Consider the following 23,555-nt stretch of genomic DNA (forward strand, 5'->3'; position numbering starts at 1 on the left):
TCTGACCGCCACAGGGAATCATCAGGGCCAGTTTGCTTCCCAGGCATTGCCACTCTGATGCCAAACTTACCCACACAGGCCATTTGGGCCATGTCCAGCTGGAAGCCCTCAAAGCAGTCACAGGTGTAGCCCTCCTGCACGCGCACACAGCGGCCATTCTCACAGCCATTCAGGATGCCACACTCCTCTGCCTGAAGCCCTTCGAAGCCGGCCTGGTGTTCTGGTAGAAGGAAGTCAGAGAAGGAAGCTGAGGCCCTGTGCCCAATCCCTGGACGCTCTCCCTCTGTTGAATTCCTGGGGTGGGGGTGGGGAGGGTCTTAAAACTCATAGATGCTAAAACAAAAGACTCATCTTAGAAAATAAGTGTGTGTCATTTTAGGTGGGTGAGACCTTTAAATGAGGCCTCCCAGGAAGGTTGGGATTCACCGCTTTTACAATGCCAGGCTCCTGAGCAGCTGAGTGTCTCTGGACATTTTGGGTTTTGTTGTGGTTGCGGGGAGGGTGTTTTGATAAGATCTTTAGATATATAGTTTTTTGCTTTGTTTTGTTTTGTTTTTGCTGGGAGGGGTTTGGCAGCGAAAGTGGATTACCCTTACTCAACACCAAGCAAAACTACCTCTTCTCTCTAAGCAGCTCCCCACCACTGAAAAAGACCCCCTCCCAAATCTCAGTGCCGTCTTTTTTCTTTTTTTTTTTTTAAAAAAGATTTTATTGGGGAAGGGGAACAGGACTTTATTGGGGGAACAGTGTGTACTTCCAGGCCTTTTTTTCCAAGTCAAGTTGTTGTCCTTTCAATCTTAGTTATGGAGGGTGCCATTCAGCTTCAACTTGTTTTCCTTTCAGTCTTAGTTGTGGAGGGCACAGCTCAGCTCCAGGGCTGGTTGCCGTTGCTAGTTGCAGGGGGCGCAGCCCACCATCCCTTGCGGGAGTCAAACCAGCAACCTTGTGGTTGAGAGGATGCGCTCCAACCAACTGAGCCATCCGGGAGCTCAGCGGCAGCTCAGCTCAATGTGCCATGTTCAATCTTAGTTGCAGGGGGCGCGCCCACCATCTCTTGCAGGACTTGAGGAATCGAACCAGCAACCTTGTGGTTGAGAGCCCGCACTCCAACCAACTGAGCCATCTGGAGGCATTGCTTCTCAAGGTGCCGTGTTCAATCTTAGTTGCAGGGGGCAGAGCCCACCATCCCTTGTGGTACTCGAGGAGTTGAACTGGCGACCTTGTGGCTGAGAGCCCACTGGCCCATGTGGGAATCGACTGGCAGCCTTCAGAGTTAGGAGCACGGAGCTCTAACTGCCTGAGCCACCGGGCTGGCCCTCAGTGCCGTCTTGATCAGTCTGATAAGGTGGCTGTGTCCGTGGCAGGGACCTGTCCATTGCACAGACGCCAGGCCTGAGTTCCTCGTTACCATCCAAGTCCTGAGTGCTGGAGTCACTGCCACTGACAAATCAAGTCACCACAGTGGGCTTTCAAAGGGATTAGAAATCCTTAATTCACATTTCAGGTCCCAAGTTTGAACCTGTAGAGCAGGTTATTCTGCATACCCTAGGTGGTGTGGAGCGGAAAAAACAGACAGTACCCGAGGGCACCAGCTTTCACTATCTCAACTCCCACAGGGAAGCTTTCGTGGTTGGGACAATGGTTTCCCATGCCTTTGTGTCCCCTGTGCTAGTTCATCAGAGGGACTTGTTAGGGTCTGACCCGGGCATTTGGAGCTGTCCCCTGAGTGGCCTGTGAGAGGGCTTGGTGTGTCTTTCCCTTGCCTGTCCTCACCCTGCTGGCAGCAATTAGCAGGTGGAGGAGATGGAAGTGAAACAACTTTGGTGCCCCACCTCTTCCCCATTTTTGCAGCCACACAGACCTGGATGGCTGGCCACATAGTACGGTTGCAGTTCTGAGGGCTGAAGGGGAGACTCAAGGACTGGTGTACGGTCCCCTGTGTGGCTGGCGGTGTTGTGGAAGGGCAGCTCGGGGATGGCATCCTCAGGGCCCAGGTAGTTGTAGAAGGGGGCCCCGTCTGGGCCGTAGAGGCTGTAGTGCAGGTCACCGGGCCCTGGGCCGTACTCATAGCCTGGCCGGAAGTGGACCCCGGCCTCCCGCTCTGCTTCAATCCGGGCCACGTTGCACAGCTGAGCATAAACCTCTGGCAGGGAGGAGGGAGAGAGGAAGATGGGCCCAACTCCTGGGAGCTAAAGCCTGGTGAGTGATCCCCTGGCTCACTGCCCCAGGGACAGAGGAGCCCACTGGGACTGGTCCCCTCTGACACTTCCTGGCAGTGCTCCTCTCCCCACCCCATCACCTGCCCCGCTTTATCCCCAAACAATAGGGACAGAAGAGGCCACTATGATTGCCCTACTTTCCAAATCCCCCTTCCAAGGTGAGGGCATTCTCTACCCAGGGGCCTATCCCAGCTCTGCAGGTGTCTCCCCTCCCTCCAAGCAGGCACAGGCCACCCGTTTCACCAGAGTTCCTGGGGGGGCACAGAGCACACTGCTGGCTCCAAGCCTCGCCATCCTGGCAGCAGCATTCCGTGTAGGTGGTGCGGCGCCCGTGCAGGGGTTGGCTGCACACATAATTGGTGACCTTTTTCCAGCAGATGTCCATGTGGATGTCGTGGTCAGGTAGGTCCTCTGGTGGCACAGGCACAGAGGCACATGAGTCCCCCACCCCCGTCCTGGTCCACTCCCCCTGCTGCCTGTTGCCCCGCTACCCCAGGCCCACTGACCCATGCTGTTGGTGCTATTTACGCAGCGCTGATGACTGAGGTCCAGGGTGAGGGGTGGGCTACAAAAGCAATGGAAAGAGCCTTCTGTGTTCACACACTCGCCATTCTCACAGGCCATGTCCTGGCACTCATCGTGATCTGTGGTGGCAGGAAGATGGGAGGAACATGTGGGGCAGTGCCAAGGCGGCTTGCCCACGGACCACCTTCATAGAAAGGAGTTTTCTTATAACTGACAATGAAGAGGTAGCACCTTTCCCCTGCTTCCCCTCCCTTGCTCCAGCCCAGCCTGGAAGGCCCCTTCCGCAGGGATACTTCTCCAACAGGTCCTCGTGTACAGACCCTGAGAGCCCCACAGCTCCCCTCACCTCAGACCTGCCGGCAGCGGCCCCCAGAAGGGAGACTCCCAAAAAGAATGGGGCTGGCTGGCAGGGCTGGGTGAGTGCTCAGCTGTGGGCCCAGGGGTGGGGAGGGCAGCGTGCGTCCTCACCCTCACACTTCCTGCGGGTGGCATCATAGTGGTAGCCAGGATTGCACAGGCAGATGTAGCCAGGCGCCGTATTGAGGCATCGGCCGTTCTGGCAGAGACCAGGCCCGAACATCACACACTCATCCGCGTCTGTGGGAAGGCAGAGCTGACGTGAGGGGAAGGTGAGCAGCACTGTAGCTGGTACTTGACACTAGTGGCTCCGAAGCCAGGCTTGCTGGCTTCGAATCCTGGCCCTGACACTTGCTAGTTGGGTGACTTTGGGCAACTTGCTTAAATTCTCCTTGCCTCAGTTTCAACCTTAAAAATGTAGATATGACTCTTAACCTCTTATGGTTGTTATGAAGATTAAAAGGGTAATACACATAAGGTACTTAAAGGTGTGCTTGGCACATAGCAAACACTTGAGGAAAAGTACTTCATTTTTTATTATTTCCTTCTCCATCTTCAGGATTACGGCATTGAAGGGCTCACACCTAAACCACCCACTTTGAGTATGGGTTCCCCAAAGTTTCTGGCTTTGCAAGTGTGGTCAGGGAGATAAGCAGCTGCCTCTGGCCTCTGTACAGCGGCACTGCCTGCTTCCCACTCTGTCCTGTGCCCTGTGGCTGGGTTAGTCAAGGCATCACAGTAGTTCTTGGAGGGTTCAGCCTCGGGGGAGCAGAAAAACTGAGGTGGGGTTGTCTGGACACTCCCAAAGGAGCTCCGGTCAGAACTTGCAGCTAAAACTCTGCAGGTCGTCAGCCCTGGGACAGAAATGATGGAAGTGACCTAGGAGGCTGGGGCTGCATGCAGAGCTCCCCTGGGGACCTCTGGAGCTCAGGGGAGTGGAGCTCCAGCTCAGGTGAGTGTGGGGATCAGGGTCTGTAGGGAGTGGAGTTTGGGGATCAGGGTCTGTAGGGAGGTTACCTGTGTACGTGGTCTGTCCAAACATCCAGGCCCCTTCCACAGGGATGTAGCCTTTTCCACTGGGGCAGATCTCACTGAATTCAACTGTAGGGAGGCATCCAAGCTTAGAGAGAGCAGCACTCTGTCCCCATTCTCCCAGTATCACCCTGCAAAGCTAACCCTGAGAGGATCTGGGACCCTCAGGGTCCTTACCTGAGTCCTCGGCTGGGCAGACGTCACAGGCCTCTCCCCAGCTGGCACCCTGGGTGCAGCAGCATTCGGCCTTCGTGGTATTCCGGCCCAGAAGGCTAGAGCAGGGCGGCTGGCCCTTGCGCCCAGAATAGCATTCCATGCGGATGGGGCCTGAGAGGCGGTCCCCTGGGGGGGCCGCAGGGATACTCTGACCTATGTGTGATAGACGCCCCTTGTTATTGTGTGTTCACGGCCCTCTGGGACACCCTAGTCTTTACAAATTTCACATTTATATACCATTTTACAGTGTACAAAATGCTTTTACCTATATTATCTCACTTGATGCTCTCAACAACCCTAGGAGGTGGGCATTATTATCATCAGCTCCCTTTACAGATGAGGCAATTGAGGCTTCGAGAAGCCAGGTGACTTGCCACAGCTGGTAAGTGACCCCAGTTTCTCAGGCGCCAAAGCCCCTGCTCTTTTCAGTATCCACTCTTCCTCCACTGCAGTGGGCTGCCCCCAGGCGCTGGCATGCCATATGGGCAGCCCTCTGCCCACTCCTCTGCTTTATACTGTACCCCAGCCCCTCCCACTCTTCCTTGTTCTAGGTCCTGCTTTCTTTTCCCCAAGTTAAAGAAAGCCAGCTGAGTTCTAGTCCAGCCTGGGGTGAGAGGCTGAACCCAGCAGCCCCGGGTGGAGTGAGAAGAGGAGAGTGGAGCTTAGCTCAGCCTCCAGGCCTTCCTTAGTGGGAGGGCTTCCCGGGGTAGGATTGAGGATCCCTCCAAGATCTCGGGACTGGTGCCCTCAGCGGGCCTCAGAGCTTCCTGAGCCTCCTGCTGCCTCCGGAATGTTTCCTGCCTTGGAGCAGAGCCCCCTTCTTGTCTTGACATTTGCTGCACTCTCAGACTCCTCGGCCTACCGCACTCCCTTCCTAAGCTGCGCCCCTATCCACACTGCTCCGATCTCGATCTCGGTGCAGGCTCCGTCTCAGGAGCGGGAGCAGTGGAAGAGTAAGCCCCAGAGCGGTTGTGCATCGTGGCTGGCTAGCCTACGGGGCGTGCTCACCTCCAGCCACCCGGGGGCGGCAGCGCCCCTCCTGAGTGTCGTACTCCTCCAGGTCGCTGGCACAGAGGCACAGGAAAGAGCCCTCCACGTTTTCACAGAGTGCCGCCCCACACACCGCCAGCATGAGCTCACACTCGTTCACGTCTGCCAGGCATAAGGACAGGCTCATGGGCGGAGGAGAGGCAGCCCAGGCCCCCTCCCTGCCTCCAGTATGGTGGGCCAACATTCATCCTCCCAAAAGGAAGAGGCTAGGTCTCAGGGAAAGAGCAGAAGTGGGTATGAGATAGCAGGAAGGAGGTACAGGTGGACAGAGGGCATGGGAATGGAGAGAGAAGGAGAAGGGTGACAGACAAGGGCCACTAAATGGACAGAGGAAGGATTCCGCCCTGTGCACATTCTCGGAACTCGCCGGTTGACACTGTGGTCTCTGGAGAAGGGTCTGAGCCATCATTGATGTGTTTGTTCCCCCTGCTGGTAGGATGTGGCCACGCTTTCCCTACCAACCTGGCCAAGGTGCCAGCGGTAGGGTGGAGCTGAAATCTCCCTTCCTCGCCCATTCTACGAGGACCCATTATGGAGCCGTGAGGGCATGAACATTTCAGGAGGAGGGCCCTAGGGCTTCTATCCAGGACAGCCAACATCGGTGGAGATGGGAAAAAGGGCCCGAGGGCCTGCCGTTCCCTGGCCCACACCCAGCTAGCCCGCAGGCTTCTCACCAACGCACTCCCAGCCGGAGGACGAGGTCTCGAAGCCCTGGTCACAGAGGCAGCGGAAGGAGCCTTCGGTGTTGTCGCAGAAGCCATGACTCCCACACACAGTGTCATTGGCACACTCGTCTATGTCTGCAGGACAGTGGAGACAAGAGTGTAGGGGGTGCTCTCACTTGCTCCCTTTATTTGCTGGGAACACTTATTTATTTGGTCTATTAACACTAAGATCTGTGAAAAGTAACTCGAAAACAGAACAAGAAAACTGTAACATTAACATTCCTCTTCAATTTTTGTGTAAGCCCCGCTGTATGGAATATATAAAAAACTTCAAAACTTCAGTTGCAAACATAGTGTCCTCGGGAGAAAATAGTTGCTAGCTGGATACATGAAAGTAGGTGTCCTCAGCATTCCCATGTCTGACACTTCCTCCCTACTCACCAATGCAGTCTCCAGTCGGGGCCATGTGGAAGCCAGGCGGGCAGCCCAGAACACAGCGGTAGGAGCCAGGGCTGTTCTCACACCTCCAGGCCCCACACACGGGTGCTCCGTAGTCCTCACACTCGTCAATATCTGTCCCCAGAGCCATGAGAGGGGACAGAAGTGGCCAGGTCACGGCTCTGGCCCCACCTCTCTGCCATTAAAAGGTGATGCCCACAACCATGCTGCCCTTGATCTATTCGGCATTATTGTGCTTATCTCAACCCCAGAACCCCAGGTTCAGAATCATTTCCCTGACCCAGCAGGGATGAATGTCTAAAAGAGAGTTCTGTGCTATTTAAGAAAGCACTGAGCCCTTAGCCTTTTGTGACACTCCTTTCCCCCACCCTCTCTTCCCTACATCAGAGCTCTTTATACTTCTCTTTATATAAATAAAACCTTCACCAAAGTGTATTACAGAAAGTTGTCTTCATAACTGTCTCTCTTGCTCAATTTCAAGATTGCCCATAACTGTCTATTTGTCCTAGCAAAAAGACATTGAACCTAGCAGGTTTTTAATAAATGTCTATTGAATCAGTTTGGCTTTAAAAACTTGATAGTGTGCTCTGCTAGCATGAGGATTATGATTGTCTTCATTTTTGTCATCCTCGCACAGTCCCTTAGTCAGCAGAGGCTCAACAAATGCATTCTCTATTGGATGATTAATCTGTGGAAAGTGCTCTGCTTCCTGAAAGCTGCAGTTCTTGGTCCCAGGGAGCCGAAGACCAGGCAGGGGTTGAGGTGGTCAGAAATGGGCAGAGCCCTGTCCACTCCCCCACCCTGGCACCCTTACCCACACACTCCCCGCTCTCTGGGGAGGGCTGGAAGCCAGTTTCACACAGACAGTTGAAGGAGCCCTCAGTGTTGACACAGCTCCCTCCCAAACACCAGTCTTTGACTGCACACTCGTCCACATCTAGAACAGAGACGCCTGTCAGCAGACCCGGCCATGGGTCCCTAGGGCCCTGTGCAGCTTCCTCTGGGCCCTAAGTAGCCCCCAGGGGGCCAGGGAGTGGCTCAGGGTAGGAAAGGGCTGGGAGATCTGAGGAAGAGTTCAGAGCTGGAAGCCCCAGGCCAGGCTGGGGGAGGAGCCCTGGAACTAGGGCTCTGTCAAGGGGAGAAGGGTGACACTCAGAGAGCTCAGAGGGCAAGTGCCTGCTGTAGACAGCATAGAGAGACCCTGGTGCAAGGGTCCCGCCCTGACACTTGGCTCCCTCTCATCACTGTCAGCCTCCCATCTTCCTAACCTCGGGTGGGACCAGGAGAATTTTATTTCAGTACTCTAGACATAGCCTCTAGCACCCCCTGCTGCTGGCAAGTGGACATGGCCACGCTAGCTTCTCACCCAGGCAGCTGGTGCCTCCCTCTGCGCTGGCAAAGCCCGGTGCGCAGAGACAGAAGAAGGACCCCTGGCTGTTGAGGCACTCGCCATGGGGTGCGCAGTACTCGTCTCCCACACACTCGTCCACATCTGCAGGGAGAAGACAGGCAGCGGGGTCTCCTGGGGATGCTCCCACCTCCCCATATACTCACTGCCTCCATTCCCTGGTGGGGTGACCTGAGCAACTCACCCTCACACACGGTGCCATTGACCAGCTGGAAACCCCGGGGGCAGAGGCACTGGTAGGAGCCAGCCATGTTTTTGCACTCGCCTCCCAGGCAGCTGCTCTGGAGGTCTTCACACTCATCCACATCTGCAGAGGCACACAGGAGGAAAGAAGCTACTGGCAGCACCTCCCAAGGACAGGGCGATGGGGAGGACTCCAGAGGACCTGTCACCTGCCTGAGGAGTCTGGCATCAAGGAGCATCATCCCTTATGAAGCAGCATAGTTTGGAGGAGCTGGGGGGGCAGGCTTTGGGGAGCAGGATGCCTGCAGCTCCCTCCACTGTTGCTCCGGCTCAGCAGGCCTCCCTGCCTCTGGCTGAGCTTTTCCAGTTTCCCACACTATGCCCACCTTGGGCACACTCGGGCTCTCCCAGCCACCATGGCTAGGCTGGCCAAACCCCACTGCCTTTCTGGCTGAGATGGCTTAGATTTTACTGAGAAGCAATAGGAAAACAGATGAGAACCAAACCCAGGAAACAGATACAGGGAAACTGAGAAGGTAACAGAAACCAGATTTTTCAAGTTGGCCTACAGATTGCCTGGTATAGGCCAGTGTTTTTCAAAATACCGTCCCAGCACCCACCCTGATGAGGAACTGTTGGGGAACTTGTTAGAAAACAGATCCCAACCTCTCTTGCCCCCAAGAGAAGTTAATTTAGCACGTCTGGGACAGGCCCAGGAAGCTGCATGTCAGACAAACTACCCCATTGGTGCCGGTGCACAATGAAGCCTGTGATCCAATGGCTCATTGCCCCTTAGACCCAGATCTGCAGTCGCCTTTCCAAGTCCTGTGGGGGAGGGGTGAGAATAAGTGTCCCAGCTAGCCACCATCCAAGCTGGACAGAGGGTCCCCTGGTCTGGAAACAGCCCCTGCTGTGCCCTGGCCACTCCCTTCTGGGAGGGTGACGGCTTAGTGTCCCATATCCCATCTGTGCTCTCCTCACCTGCAGGGGGGCTCTCACCTTCACAGGTGTGGCCCAGGGGGCTGGGCCGGTAGCCCTGGTCGCAGTCCCTGCAGGAGAAGGAGCCAGCAGTGTTGGTGCAGACTCCTGAGGGGCAGACTCCCGGAAAGGCACACTCGTCCAGGTCTGGGGCAGACAGCAGTCAGTCACTCCGGGGCTTGGGAGGGTGCCCTTCACCGGGCAAGGCAGGAACCTCCCTACGCCTCTGGCCTCCCTCTCTTAGAGAGCTTAGGGAGCTTAGAGAACTCTCTCCAGGGCCCTGGGGAAGGGCAAGCCCTGGCTGTGGACCTTCTCTAGGCCAACCCCAGCACCCTCTCCCCCGGATGCTCCTGGGGCAACTCCACTGTCAGCTTCCCTCTCGTCTCTGTGACTGCCTTTTCTTTCGGTCTTCACCTCTAAACTTTGGGACTATGATAACAGAAGCTCTTTTTGGGACCACGTCATGTATAGGGTCCTCTAGCCTAGCCTGGAGGCCCTTTGCATCAGTCCAAAGCTAGGGGACAAACGGAGAGTTCTTGGAAGGTAAGAGGGCCGATATTCTTTGTCCCTCTCTGCCAACCCCTTCCCCAGGGTTACCTTCACAGGCAGTGCCGTCTTCATTCACCCAGTACCCACTTTCGCAGGCTGAGCAGGCGAAGGAGCCCTCAGTGTTGAGGCAAAGGCCCGTGGGGCACGAGGACCGGCTGGAACATTCGTTGACATCTGAAACAGGCCATTGAGTTCTGTGTGGGACTCTACAGGACAGATATGTGGGGACAGCAGGGACTGACAGGTAGGCAGAGATTGGGCAAAGGAAAGGTCTTGGCAGTGATGTCTCAGGTCCACATGGTTAGGGGTGCGGGGCCGGGGGTAGATTAGGAGTGTGTGTGCGGGAGGAAGGAGATACAGGCTGGTTTGCTGCAGAGCAAGGGCGCTCCAGCATCGTCGTACCTTGGCAGCCCTTCTCCTCTGAGGTGAGCTCATAGCCCTGCTCACAAGAGCATCTAAAGGAGCCCTCCAGGTTGATGCATCTTCCATGGGCACAGACCCCAGGGGTGAGACACTCATTCACATCTGTGGGAGAGAAGTCCAAGATGGTGGGCTGGCCTCCTCTCCTTCCTGCAGCCCCTTCATCAGGCTTACAGCATCTCAATCATGAGGCCCAGGAATCACTATTCAGAGGAGCAATAGGCCACGCTGGGAAAGCCATGAGGACATCCCCGCGCCTGACACCTCCCACTTATGCAGGGCAGGGTGCCCTCCCCGGCCAGCTCACTTCAGTTAACACAGAGCACGCTGCATACATCCTAGAAAAGGGGGCCAGGTCCCCCAGCCCTGGGGCTGCTTTGGCCCACCTGAGGACACCTGCAGTAAAGTGTGCAAGACCCTTGACTCATCTTACAGTGGGTCTGAACCTCTCTGGCCCCCTCCCTGCCAACCAACTTAGAATGGTCTCATGTTCGCAGCCTAACAACCAGCTTCAGTAGGTGAGTGGGCAAAGCAGAAAAAGGCCAAGCAATGCCTGGGTAGATGAGTGGCAGTGTCAAGGGCCTGGGAAATGTCTGCCCTCTCCAGGCCTCAAAGCGTCTATTCACAACTCAGTCCTTCCTGACATTCTGAACCCCTGACCCTTCTTTCTGCGGGGGCGCAGGCGAAAGAACATTCCTCCTACAGCTGCCATGCAGCCCCCTGTGGAAGGAGAAGAGCACCCACTGCTCCGTCAGTGTTGCTGTTTAGACACTGCTGTTGAGAGGAAGAAAAGTAGAAGACCCTCCTCCCTGGAAACCAGATTGGGGTCTGGCTGCTACATCTCAACACCAGCGTCAGCCTCTTCCTACGATGCTTGTCACTTCACTCTAACCAGCAGGAGCCAGCCACAGAAGCTTCCGGGACTTTGTACTATAGCTTCTGGACAGATATGGCCAAGAAGCCAAGGGGACCCGCACCCAACTGGTTCCGAGGGCAGAGCACCAGCAACTGAAGCTTACCCATCTCATGCCCAAGGTCATCCGGGAACCTGGCCGGATCATGGAGAACAACAGCCTCCAAGACACTTCCCTCTGCCCACCTCTTTCTCTCCCTGTGTGTGGGCTTAACCAGAGGTCCCAAGGTCAGATAGTCCTCTCAGGGCCTTGGCAAGCAGTCCTCACCTACACAGCTCCCGCTCTGGCCCCTGTAACCCTCCTCACAGGCCAGACAAGTGTAGGATCCGGGGGAGTTGACGCATTTCCCATCAGGGCAGGTGCCAGGGTGACGGCATTCATCAATATCTGCAAAACAACATCCCCTCCCTTGGTCATCCATCCCTTGGGAACCACAGCACATGGGTGGGTCTGTGAAGAAGCAAATCCCTGACCCTGCCCTTGGTTGTGCAGAGGGAGGGATTCCAGTTTCTATACAGACGGAAACTAGGAAAAAGTGAGTGTTGTCCTGTGTTCCCTACTCCACCTTCCACCCACTGTCCTGGACAAAGATGGAAGAGAGATGGAAGAACTTTAGAAAGGGAGACACCCTGGGTGGGTGTGAGAGGATGTGGTTACCATGAGCTGTGGGAGGGTGAGAGAGCTCTACTTCATGAGCAGGATTTTTGGGAACGGCCTTCATATCTCCCTTGGTGAACTCCTGTTTCTTTACAAGTAGTGACAATTACTGGGATTGTACATACTTGGAACAGCAGGCCCCAGAATAGATCACCAGCTAGGCAATGAAGGCAAAATGGGTTTCCTTGCACCAGAAAATGAGGACCGAGGATGACCCCCAATCTTGGATGTGGCCAAGACCAGTCCTGAGATTGATGCAGAGAGAAGGGTGGACACTGGCATAGTTTCTCTGCTGGAGGGCAGACTCTTCTTCAATCCAAGAACCATATAGGGCTCCCAGCACCCACTCTGGTGAGATCCAGGAAAGTCAACCATAAAGGATGAGCCTCAGTACCAACAGGACAAGCAGGGGAAGAGGGGGTCCATGGAGGGAGAGGAACAGCAGTCCTGGGACAAAGACAATAAAGAGGAGCATGGAGATCTTGTTCCCAGGAGCTGCAGGCAGGGTTCTTTTCCAATGGGACCTGGCATCTTGGGGAGTCCATATCCAAGGCACCCAGGGGAACTGGCTGAGCGAGGGAGGTCCTAACACAGGGACTAAACTCTGGGTCAGGGCTGCAAGAGGACGCTGTGCTCCTCTGGCCCAGCGTTGAGGCTCCCAGTCATTACTCGTGACACACAGATCCACCGAGCTCCAGAGGAAACAGGAGGGTCTATTGTTCCTAAGTGGGTCATTGTCATTCTTTTGGAGGAAGTCCACCCGGTTATGCAGGTTCAGAGGCCCGACTGCCCAACCGGAAGACTTACTCAGCCCCATGGAGGAAATGCAGGAGGCAGGGCCAAGGGTCAGAACACAGGCTTATTGCAAAGGGACTAAAGCCAGCAGCTGTCATTATGGAACAGAGCATGGGCCCTGTTCTATGGGTGGATGGTGAAAATGAGTCTCCCCTGAGTCATTTGGCCTACATCAAAGTCCTCTGTCCAGGGAACCGGGCCCTCTCAAGACCAAAACTTCACGCTGAGGGTCCAGAAGAGGAAGACATTCACAGGGCAGATGGTTAGTCAGGTGGGTATTTGCAAGGAGACACCCAGAACTCCTAGGTAATCTTAGGATGAGGTTCATCTGAGATAAGGCTCATCGGAAAGAGGGCAGCCAAGAGCCATGAGTTGGGTTGTGGTGACACCACACTAAACTATTCTAAGTGCTTCTGTAAAGACAGAGATGGAGAGAATGAGACAGAGATGGAGGGAATGAAAGATCTAGGACTGCGAACTTTGGCCTCCCAGAAGAAAGCATCAGTACCACATCCTGCTGACCTTGGCTGAGGTACCGGAAGGAGGCTGAGCAAAGATATTAGGAAAGATAAGCAATCTTTGATTCAGGGAAGCGAGACTTTGGGATGAAGAGAAGGAGAATAAGGAGGAGGCAAGGATCCTCCTCTAAGATCACACGGAGGAAAAAAAAATTAGTTTTGGGGCCTCTCCTGTGGGGATCAGTTAGTGTAGGAAGGAGATGAGATTTACCAGCAGCAAAGCGCCCTGGGGTCTGTCCTCCCCCAAATGTTCTGGGCACTTATGTGGAGGTGGTGCACGGAATGTCTTATGCTGGGCCTTAGGACACTTGTAGTCCTAATGCTGTTCACTAAATATTCCAGCTCTCTGCTTTGGACTAGTGCCGGCCAGTGAGCTGTGAGTAGATATATGCCATGTGTGATTTATGGACCAAAGCATATAATTGCGTACAACCCTGCAGAGTGCTATTTCTTTCTTCCATGGAGACTAGCCACTTTCAAGATGTTGGCTATTCCTTTAGCCTGGTTCTAGAGTGAGGAAATGTCGGGGAGGGCACCAGTTGACCCATGATGGACATACGGCCTTGGTCAGATATAAGTTTGCGCTATTCTGAGTCACTGAGATTAGGGCTGTTTGTTAATGCCGCATAACCTATTCTCTCCTGGCACACCACTGCTGGTTTCCTTCTTCAAACCAGAGTCCCAGTCAGAGATTATCACACGTGAGAGGTCTGTCAGCAAGTGGGAGAAGAAGAGCAGAAGCTCAGAGCAGCCCTGAGCCAGGGGAGGCCGCTTCTGCATGGGAGCCGCTAGCTAAACCAATCAGAAGGAGCCAGATAAAGATCTGGATGAAGTGGAGTCCACTCCTAACCAGTCCGTGTTAAAGGCACTGGATCTAACCTCACCAGATATCCTGAGGCTGTTCTCCCAACCCCTTGGTGCCTGGACTGGAGCCAGAGTTTTCTGCCTAGTCTAGGGTTTGATTTTTAATGCTAAGATCCTGGCATGTTTTGGTAGGTTTTACCCTCGGCGTCAGGGGCAGGAGCTATCATTCTTACTTATTGCTATATTCCTAGCCCACGGCTGGGACACAGCTGGCATTCAGCCAATGTTTGCTGACCAAAGAATGAGACCATGTGATTAAGACACCACATCCTCCTCACGTGAGGCTGCTGAAGAGACCCCAGAAGACCCATGGAAACAGTCACCCCAGGGACCAGCTTGCCGACCTGCTGTCTGTACGAGGATTCTGGAGCGTCTCTACCAGCACTTCAGTCTGTGCATGAGAAAACGTAAGGGTACTAGCTTCTGCACCTTGTGAAAGCACAAGGAGGGGAGGGCGCTCAGTCAGGGGCCAGAAGCTCAGGTCACCTTGGATATGGGGTGGGGGTGGGGGTGGGGACAGTAAAGCCCTGGCAGCCTGCAGGAGAATCTAAGCCCTTTCTGTGGGAACCCAGATTCCTGGTACGACGGAAATGCCATTGAGACTTTGGATGGGCCGCTATCCAGACCACTCAGGCCTTTCACCAGAGATTTTGAGTTTAGTGGAGAAAGTGGTTTCTTAGTTGGAGAAAGAAAAAAGAGAGAGAGGAAATTGACCGGGCTCCCAGGGTGACAGGCTGGGCCTGTGGTTACCGACGGAAATCTGGAGAAGAGTGCAGGCTGTGTCAGTCTTTCTTTCAACAGACTCAGAGTGTCTGCCCTGGGCCAGGAACAGCCTGACCTCCCAGCCCAGGTGTGTCGGGAACCTTTCCTCCAGAGGGGAAGGGGACAATCCAGAAGCATGGTCTGGGGCACAGGGGGAGTCGAGATGTGAAAAAGAATGGAGCCCTCAGATAGTCATACTAGCCCTATTCACTTAGGGTCTGTATGTGTGCATTGTATGTCTTAGCTTATTCCGTCCTCACGTGAGCCTCTGAGATGCGCGTTGCGGTTTCCATTTTCAGAAATTGAGACAAGAGCCAAACCCAGGCCCGTCTCTGCCAGAGCCTGTGCCCTGAACATAGACTGGTTCTTTTTAATATCCTGGTAATGTTTTGGTTGATTTCTTTTCATTTTGCTTTTCTTTCTAATGCAGTCTTATGTCAGCTTCATAATGTGATGCCAAAATGAGGTAACCTGTCAGGTAGCACAATACCTGGCTGCTCGTAGGCCCCGACCAAATGCTCACTCCCTTTACTCTCCATTCTCCTGGAAAATACCAGGCTTTCTGCCTCTCTCACGCTCACGAGGAAAAGGGGTTCCGGCTCTGATCATCTTAGGCTTGAGTTTTAAAGGGGGAGCCCCAAGAGGGAAGTATTGAGAAGGGAAGGTGACATGCGGGGTGAGGGTGTGTGCAGACAGAGAGCTGTCTGTCTTGCCACCCCAGCCACCTCTCCCCGGTGCTAGGACCTTCTAGGACTCCGGACTTTGCTTCTGTAGTAGTGACATTGGGAAGAGGACTTGCCCGTCACAAGGCACACAAGCTCACTCCTCACCTCTAGGACCCTCTGAATCCAAGCAAGTCCTGTCCAGGAAAAACCTGGAGTCTGCGAGGAGGCTGGCCCTCGGGTCCAGAGCAGGATTTCTCTTCAGAAAGAGCCTTGATTTACCCTCATTTATTCTAGTCTCAGACAGTCTTGGGAGCATAGAACCCAGGCCTTTTGTAAGCATTTGACACTCCAGCCTGGCAGGAAGGTGGTAGTGGCAGAGTTGCCAGGAGGTGGCAGGTGCAAGACAGTCTGTGAGGCTGTGAGGTGACCAGTTAGCAATGTCACAGCCACTTTTGCTTAGGAAAGGGAGCAAGGATTGAGGCTCATTCATTCAACTAGCACTCATTCATTCAACTATCATTTGTTGGGGTGTCCAATGCATAGACAATTATCATGGCTCATCTAAGGATATGGTCCCCTCCTAAGAAGCTCACAGCCTAAAAGCTTTAGCAACAAGGCCAAGGCCGAGGCTCCAGTCACCTCCCTGATAGGCTGATTCCTCCTCTCCAAACAAGGAGAGTGCTATGACTTAAAGTGAGGGGCACGAGTGTCCAGAGGGAATGTTCCCAGGGTCTCATGTGCGTAAGTTGCTTGTGTTCCTTGCTTCAGGGGACAGACAGGAGGGCCAAAATGTCACTGAGGGAATGGAAGGGCCCAAGAATTCCCAGACAGGTCTCTCGCCATAGGAGTGGGCTCCACATCAAGAGGCCCAGTCAGGGACAAGCTGGAAGGGGCGTTGGGGGCAACCGGTGTGTGGCGAGGGACAAGGAGAAGGTGGCGCAGACTCAGGTCCTTACCTTGGCAGTGTCCCTTCCTGACCATGATGTAGCCCTGGTCACATCGGCAGTGGTAGGAGCCCTCTGTGTTGGTGCACCGCCCCTTGTGGCACGCCTCTGGCTGCTCACACTCGTCTATGTCTGTGAACACACACAAAAGGCCTGAGTTGAGACCAGCCCTGCAGGGGGTCCTGGGCATCCCAAGCTGAGGCCCAGGCGGGGAAGGCATTCCGGCTGTAGCCATGAGTGGCAGGGGCTCCTATACCAGGTCTGAGACTGACCTAGCTCAGGCCCTGGCAAACTCCCGAGTTCCTTTCTCCGAGGGAGGCTACTTTTGGGGCCCATGAGGACCCTCACAGTTGTTGTCTCATACCTCCCGTCTTCAGGCAGCGGCCCGTGATCTGAGGAGGCCAGCAACATTGCCCTCCTGACCCCAACACATCCCCCTGGGTTGGTCTGCTCCTAGAGTTCTCAAGGGCCTTCTTAAAGGTCAGGGAGCAAAAGACGGCAACAAGCAATTTCCAGGTAAGGACACCCAACAGTTAACCTACGTAGAGATGCTCATACTTATTAGTAAAGTGTAACTGTTACTGTAAATATTTAACATTCAAATAATTTATATTAACCAATGATATCACTGGAATTCTAGAGATTGTAATGATTAATATTAATGAATTATATGTAAATTAATGACATCATCCATAAATTAAAAACAAAGTAAATAATTAAAATAATGGGATCGTTTTATGAGACTGGCAAAATTTAGAAAGTGGATGTTATCCTGGATGAGGCATCATAAAGCAGCGGCCAGGCCCCACTGGGAGAAGCACTGAGTGCTGACCTTGAGCTCCCTCCCTCCTCCTCTCTGTTTGGTCTGGCAGAGACATCCCGGATACCCAGGCTGGCACGCAGTGGAACCCCTTGTCTGGACCACCTGGAGGAGCCACTGCTGGTCCCGGGCCAGCACCTCCAGCTGGGCCTACAGAGAGCAGTGCCTCTGGCCCACAACACCTCCGAGGCCGCGAAGCCCGGAGAAGCCCCTGGCCCACAGCCTCTTCCCTTGCTAACTCCAGCCTGTTCTGAGGACTGCTGCCTGAGTCACCTTCCTGAAAGCCAGCTGACTGCATCACCACCCTCTGCTTACAGACCTCTACTGGCTGCCACTGCCTGCGGGCCAGCGTCCAAACACTTCAGCCTGGCACTCAAGACTCTTCACAACTGGCCTCAGCCCCTGCCACTTCCTCCACATACCCCACGCTCCATCACACTGGATTTATCATTATTCCCAGCACATGCCAGGCCTGTTCACTACTCTGCTTTCTGCAGAAATGGTTCCCTTTCCCTGGAATACCTTCTGCTCCCTCTGGTCCTTCACCCTGCACATAAAGGAATATGTGGTTGGAAGCAAACCATGCTTTGGGACTTTGATTCTGTTTCCAGCTTTGTCAACTAGGTGTGAGCTAGTTTGGGGTTTAAATTCACCAATCTGAGCCTCAGTTTGCTAACCTATAAAATGGGGACAAGGATTTCTACTGTATGGTGTTGGGGTGGTAAGCTTCATGTAATAAAGTGCTTAGGACAGTGCTGGCATGTAGTAAGTGTTCATTAAGTGGTAGCTACTATTTATTCTGTCCCGGCTCAAACACCCCCTTGGGGAAACCTTCCCGCATTCTTCTATACAGAAACAGTTGCTTCCTCCCCCCACAGGGCCAATTCATGCTTACTCATCACACTACCCCCAGAGCTTACACAGCACCTGGCACATAGACGCTCAGTGCTGGAGTGCTGAGTGAATGATTCATACAAGTCTCCCATTCTTCGGTTAAGGTAGGTGGGTTTGCTTCCTTTGCTTCCCTTGCCCCCACGATCAGGTGAAAAGACCTGGATGGTTTTGGTCTCTGCAGACCAGACCTTTAGGAAATTAGAACCCAAGGGCACCCTGGCAATGGGAGGATACCCAGCTGCCTTGGCTTCCAGGAGAGGCCCGTTTCTGGGCTGCCCATCCCAGAAACACACTGTGAGTCCCAAGAACAACAGTGCCATTCTCCAGGTGAAGGATCCAACTGGGTTGTGAGTCTTAAGGCCCTGCTTGGAAAGTGCTGCATCATATTCTTTGTGAACGTTTGCAACCATGTAGGTATGGCAGTATAAATTCTGCATATAAAGGTTTGTGTCGGAAGCATTTTTACCCAGTTGTTCATGCAGAGCTTCCCAGGGAAGTTCAAAGCCTTGCAGGCATCTCTATTGCTGCCGAGGACCCATGCTCCTTGTGCAAAGCCATGCTGGCTCCCCAGTCAGCCAGGTGTCCCAGACATCGTCCTCACGGCTTGCCCTCTTTACCCAAAATGAAAGCAGCTCCTTGTCACTCAGAATTCGGGAGTCTGGCTTTTAGTTTTTCTCCCTAGCCATGTCCCTGGACCCTCACACTCTTGGCTTCGGCCACAATTCCTTGGAGTTTTTGTGAATGTTGCTGCTTTTCAGATTCCTCCCTCTCCTTCCGGTCTCAGGGTAGGTCAGCTTCCTCCCAGGTGCAGGTCAGAGCCCTGCTGCTGGTCCCCACAGCCCCTTTAACTCCCTCACGCTGCAGCATGGTGACCGGGTGCTGTGAGTGCCTGGATCTTCTTCCACCCCAACACGATCTGTGGGGTTCTGTGCCCATGTCAGGGGCAAGGGCTTACCTTGGCATTGCGGCGTGGTCCCGGAGGTGGCTGGCGTGTAGCCAGGGTAGCAGAGGCAGGAGTAGGAGCCCATGCTGTTGACACAACGTCCTCTTCCTGCGCAGGGATTCCTCAGACACTCGTTGTCATCTGGGCAGTGGGAGATGGGGAGGGAGGTCAGGGAGGTCTTGCTTGGGCACCTGCTAGCAAACTGTCCATGCTAAGGCTGCACTGGGCACGGTGCTGCGAGCCAAGGAGGGGATGAGGGAGTAAAGCAGGCCAGAGAGATGAAACATCTCTAAGGCTTGGAGCCACAAAGTTGGCCCATTTGGGCACCAAGGGCCCCGGCGGCTGCCCCCCTGCACCTCCTCCCTGCCCCACGGCCCCTCCCCCAGTGGCCCCATGATCACTTCCTTTCTCCTTCAAGGCACAGCGGAGGTGTCTACTTTGCACAGTAGTACTGGATGGGAGGAGGGATCAGGCCCACATGTGATGCTGTCTTGGTCCCAAACCTGTCCCCCGGGATGCCCTGGTGGAGACATTTACAATGAGGGCAGGTCTCGGGCTGCCCTGCAGGCAGTGGGATGGCCAGTGTGGGTGGTGGACTAAGCTCAGAGCTGAGGCCCCCAGGCACCAGTCGGGGATCCCTGGGGTGGCTTTCAACTCTTCTGGAGTCCTGGAGACTCATTGGACGGTGCTTCTAGAGACTGGTCTCCCCAAGGCTAAGGTTAGCTTTGTCCATAGTGACTGCTCCCCTCCTAAACCCACCAACCGCACAGCGCTGCATGGACATTCTGCTGCCTGTTCTCCTGACTCTGTTTCCCAGCTCTGCTCCCATCCAAGCCCAGGCCATGAGTAAATACCCATGCAGTAGGCCTGGCTGGGGTGCAGTCGGTAGCCCGGATTGCAGATGCATCTGTAGCCAGCGGAGAGGCTCACACAGGTTCCGGGGCCACAGATGTTATTGGCTCCAGAGGCACATCTGTCAATATCTGTGGGAGGCAGAGCGAAGCAGGGGTTATGGAAGAATCGGGGATGGGCAAAGGCAGTGGAGTGGGGTGGGAAGAGTTTGGGGGACAGGGCACAAGGGTCTCAAAGGAGCCAGAGAAACCTCATCCCCCTCTTAGCTGGGCCCTCCCCTATCTATGTAGTATTTTCCTTGTCATTTCCAGGTGCATTTTCCTTGTCAGACTCAGACTCCTGAGCCGAGCCCTTTCACCCAGCTCACACTGCTTGCCAGGCAGAGGGGAGAGCAGAACACTCCCTAGAGCAGTGCACTGAGCCCAGAGGAGAGGTCCTCGGAGCGGGCAGCGGGACGTCTTGGTTCAGGCCTGGAAGGCTCAAACCTCCACCCACCCACACTCTGACCGTTCCATCAGGCTGCAGGGCCCTTCTTTTGCCAGAGCCAATCCAGACATACCCCCTCTCCTAAGGTGGCCTCAGCCTGTGGGGTTAAGAGATCAGCGAGCCCCTAGTGTGGGCACATGTGAGCTCACACATGCACAGGGGGCCGCAGAGGCAATGCGGCCTTGCTTCTCGGGAACCAAGTCCCCAGACAATGAGTCTCTGAGGAATGCACATTCCAGAGCAAGGTGGATTTGCCAGGGATCTCCCCACACGGCACCCCCTCACCATTGTAGTGGGCCAGAGGGGTGGACGCAGGCTTTCAGGCAGTTAAACAACCTTGAGAACTAGAACCAGTTCCTTCCTGAAAGTTGGCCCTCCTCGTGGGCAGGGGGCTGCCCACTGCCAGGGTCCTCAGCCGACTCAGGCTCAGTAGCCTGGGAGAGCCAGGCTCCTGGAGGCTCTGCATGCTCCCTTTCCTTAAGAAGACCCCTGGATTGTCCTGGAAGGCCCCTCTGAGTAAGACCCACCCCCAGGAGTCCCTTCTGTTTCTCTTCCTGTCTGGAACAGTGCTCCAGAAAGGACTCCGTGTTCACTAGGGCGCCCTGTGCTCTCTGAGGCGAGGCCGGGGGCACTGAGCGTGGGCAGGAGTTCACTGGATACTGTTCATCGCGTTGAGAGGCCATGGAGTTGGCTCTGGGCAGTCACACCTCATGGGGCCAGCAGTAGGTACCTGGGGAACCCAAGGTCACCAACACGTTGGTGGGGGTGGTCACTTGCTCTGTTTCCTGGGTCTCTGTAATCCCCTGTCCAGGTAGTGGCGGTGTTGGTTGTCCTGTGGCATCTCCTGCAGAGGGGAGAGGGAGCAGATGTGCCGCGGCTGCCTGCCTTCCAGTCCTGGACCGTATTCCATCCAGAGATGCTGGCAGTGGCCCTTCCCTTCTCTGCCGTTAGGACTCCAAGAGCCATGGGTGGAGCCTAGAACTACTTCTGCCTCCTAGCCTCCTGAAACTTGACCTGGCTCCAAATAAAGTCAGAGAATGTGAGTGCTATAATGGGTCTCAGAGCTCATCCAGTCTCTGGCTCCATTTTACCAGCAAGGAGACGGAAACTCTCAGAAATGGCCACTTGTCCAAGGCCACCTAGCTTGCTGGACACAGAGCCAAAGCCAGGTCTCCTGGTTCCCACTTCAGCATTCTTCTCCCTGTTTGCAAAGCACTTTACAGCTTCCAGAGCTCTGCCATGAACGTGAACATCTCATCTGCCTTGGGAGGCAGCAGGGCAGGTATTAGTGTCCGTTTGACCATACAGGAAGTGGAAGTTCAGCTTTCTGACTTTGGAGCAGCTCCCTGTCTCCAACCCCAGTGACTGGTAAGCTGGGCTCTGCAGAGCCCTCACTGTTCCCAAGGGAGGGTAGGCCACTGGCAAAGGGCTCCGGGAACATGACCAGCCAGCTAGTGCTTTCTTCTTGGTCTCCTTTCTATGCTGAGTGGCACTATGAAGTGCAGACAGAATGCTGTGGTAGGGAAATATTTGCATAGCATTACTGTTCTTCGCTGACCTCCTTAGGTGTATAGGGCGCCCAGAAAAATATCCGCATGTCACACCGTCATCCACGACCTCACCTGACTTGAGCTCTGTGTATCAGCTCAGGTGAACTAACTCCACTACTAGATGAAGGTCTCTCCTTCCCTCCCTTTTCTGTTTCCTGGGAGCTGCTAGGAAGAGGGACTCACCTGGGACCCAGGCAGGTACTTGGGTAACACTGGGTGTGACCTGCACAGAAACGGGAGAATGTCACTCTTGGCTCCTCTGTCACCCCCATGACACTCTCCCTTCTGCCACCCTCACTCCTGTCTCCAGGTTTCCCATCCAAATCACTCACTCATATTTTCATGCATTCCTGCCATGGATGAATTTTTACTACATGCTGGGCATTTTGCTGGGTGCTTTATGTTCACTGTTTTAATCTTCTCAACTTTCCCATGATAGTAGGTTATAATGATTAAATGAGCTGATGTATATGTCATGTGCCATCTCAGTGTCATAGCACCAAGTATATCAATGCTGTGAGCTCAGATACAGCAACAGAAGCTCCAGACTTTCACTGCCTACCTAGGGTCCAGTGTGGGGAAGCCAGGACCCTAGGCCACACCCGGTGTCCCTCAGCACAGCCCACAGAGGCAGATAAACCGTGGGAACCTGGACAAGGAGCATGGGCAGAGGATGACAGAGGAGCAGGAGCATGGCTTGAGGCTGTCAGGACACAGAAGTAGAACTTCGGTCTGGCAGGACAACATGTGGTTCTCCAGGGAGAAAAAAGCTCATTGGAAAAACAGTGTTTGGGGACAGTTAGGTATGTAGGTTGGAGGGGCAGGGGACAGGGAAGGGATTGGCAGACTAGAGAAGGAAGAAGCTGATTCACTCTTCTGGAATGTTTTTCTAGGAGGTCACTCAGTGTTTTACAGCGGACTCCTGGGTACAGGGAAGGGAGTGGGATCCCCCTTTCTCAGTGAGGGGGTTTCAGGCTATGTACAACTAGGCTTCTATTTCCCCACGAGCCACTCTCAGAGGAGACCTTGAGATTTAAGCAAATCAAGCTCAGAAAGTGCCAAATCTGAAATTAATCCACAACTAGTTCTAGACCTCATCCACAGTGTTTGAATGACGGCCAGGACTAACAGGACACATTCCTGCTTCCCTTCTGAAGGGAGCCCCAAACCATCCCAAAGAGAGCATAGAAGCTACTGGATAAACAGGAGCTGTTGTTATTGCTTCCTTTAGGGTAAAACGAGGTGTTTGGAGTAACCCTCCCACTTTAGCATTTCTCCAAGTAAAATCCTACATGTACTCCATCCTTCTCCCTTTCCTCCCTCATGGGACACGGCCCAGTGGCCCAGTGGCTACCAGATTCCACTCTCTGCCATGCTTGCCCAACTCCCTTGTGGGAGGACTCACTTACCTGGCCAGCCTGAGAGTCACCTAGGAAAGAAAGGTGAGAGCATGAGCTCAGTGAGAACAGTCTGGCTGCCTTCTCCCCTCCACCCACTGCCAGGGCTGGTTCAATCATGACCTCTTGACCTTGTCCCTCGCAGGTCAGCAATGGAAAGTGCTGGGGTTCTTGCCTGCCTCTGCCCCTCCCGCCCTGCTGGGACTGGCCACTACAGATTCCAAAATCCCAGGTTTGGAGGGCCTACGAGGTGATTCACTTGGTGAGAGGAAACCTCCTGCTCCCTTTAAGGCTTCTGGTGACAAGAGTCCCACCCGCTCCCAGGCTAGTCCCCCATCAGTCCTGGCTGTAACCCTCCTTCTTACACTGCCACCTCCTCCTTGCCAAGCCTCCCAGCCACATTGGGTCACTCTGCCTCTCACTCTGGGTTATA

At 54.3% G+C, this 23,555-nt stretch overlaps 1 protein-coding gene across 2 annotated transcripts in view; it reads right to left on the reverse strand.

The window, feature by feature from the left end:
* LTBP2 (latent transforming growth factor beta binding protein 2) overlaps window positions 1-23,555 on the reverse strand; it is a gene marked incomplete at its 5' end in the record, with an annotated part of 99,394 nt that overhangs the window by 3,181 nt on the left and 72,658 nt on the right. The window contains 23 exons of one of the 2 annotated variants that reach the window (XM_081047536.1): window positions 71-220; window positions 1,862-2,143; window positions 2,463-2,630; window positions 2,726-2,863; window positions 3,213-3,341; window positions 4,119-4,202; window positions 4,311-4,502; window positions 5,358-5,501; window positions 6,074-6,199; window positions 6,506-6,637; window positions 7,338-7,460; window positions 7,890-8,015; window positions 8,116-8,238; window positions 9,114-9,239; window positions 9,690-9,815; window positions 10,044-10,166; window positions 11,243-11,362; window positions 16,193-16,312; window positions 18,850-18,978; window positions 19,692-19,820; window positions 20,906-21,019; window positions 21,909-21,948; window positions 23,135-23,154. In XM_081047536.1, the coding sequence (XP_080903662.1) occupies window positions 71-220; window positions 1,862-2,143; window positions 2,463-2,630; window positions 2,726-2,863; window positions 3,213-3,341; window positions 4,119-4,202; window positions 4,311-4,502; window positions 5,358-5,501; window positions 6,074-6,199; window positions 6,506-6,637; window positions 7,338-7,460; window positions 7,890-8,015; window positions 8,116-8,238; window positions 9,114-9,239; window positions 9,690-9,815; window positions 10,044-10,166; window positions 11,243-11,362; window positions 16,193-16,312; window positions 18,850-18,978; window positions 19,692-19,820; window positions 20,906-21,019; window positions 21,909-21,948; window positions 23,135-23,154 (2,964 nt within the window). The remainder of the gene's footprint in view (window positions 1-70; window positions 221-1,861; window positions 2,144-2,462; window positions 2,631-2,725; window positions 2,864-3,212; window positions 3,342-4,118; window positions 4,203-4,310; window positions 4,503-5,357; window positions 5,502-6,073; window positions 6,200-6,505; window positions 6,638-7,337; window positions 7,461-7,889; window positions 8,016-8,115; window positions 8,239-9,113; window positions 9,240-9,689; window positions 9,816-10,043; window positions 10,167-11,242; window positions 11,363-16,192; window positions 16,313-18,849; window positions 18,979-19,691; window positions 19,821-20,905; window positions 21,020-21,908; window positions 21,949-23,134; window positions 23,155-23,555) is intronic. The other variant, XM_081047537.1, reaches the window with a different exon arrangement.

The sequence above is a fragment of the Rhinolophus hipposideros genome (genome assembly GCF_964194185.1).
Source record: "Rhinolophus hipposideros genome assembly, chromosome: 5".
NCBI classification, from domain to species: domain Eukaryota; kingdom Metazoa; phylum Chordata; class Mammalia; order Chiroptera; family Rhinolophidae; genus Rhinolophus; species Rhinolophus hipposideros.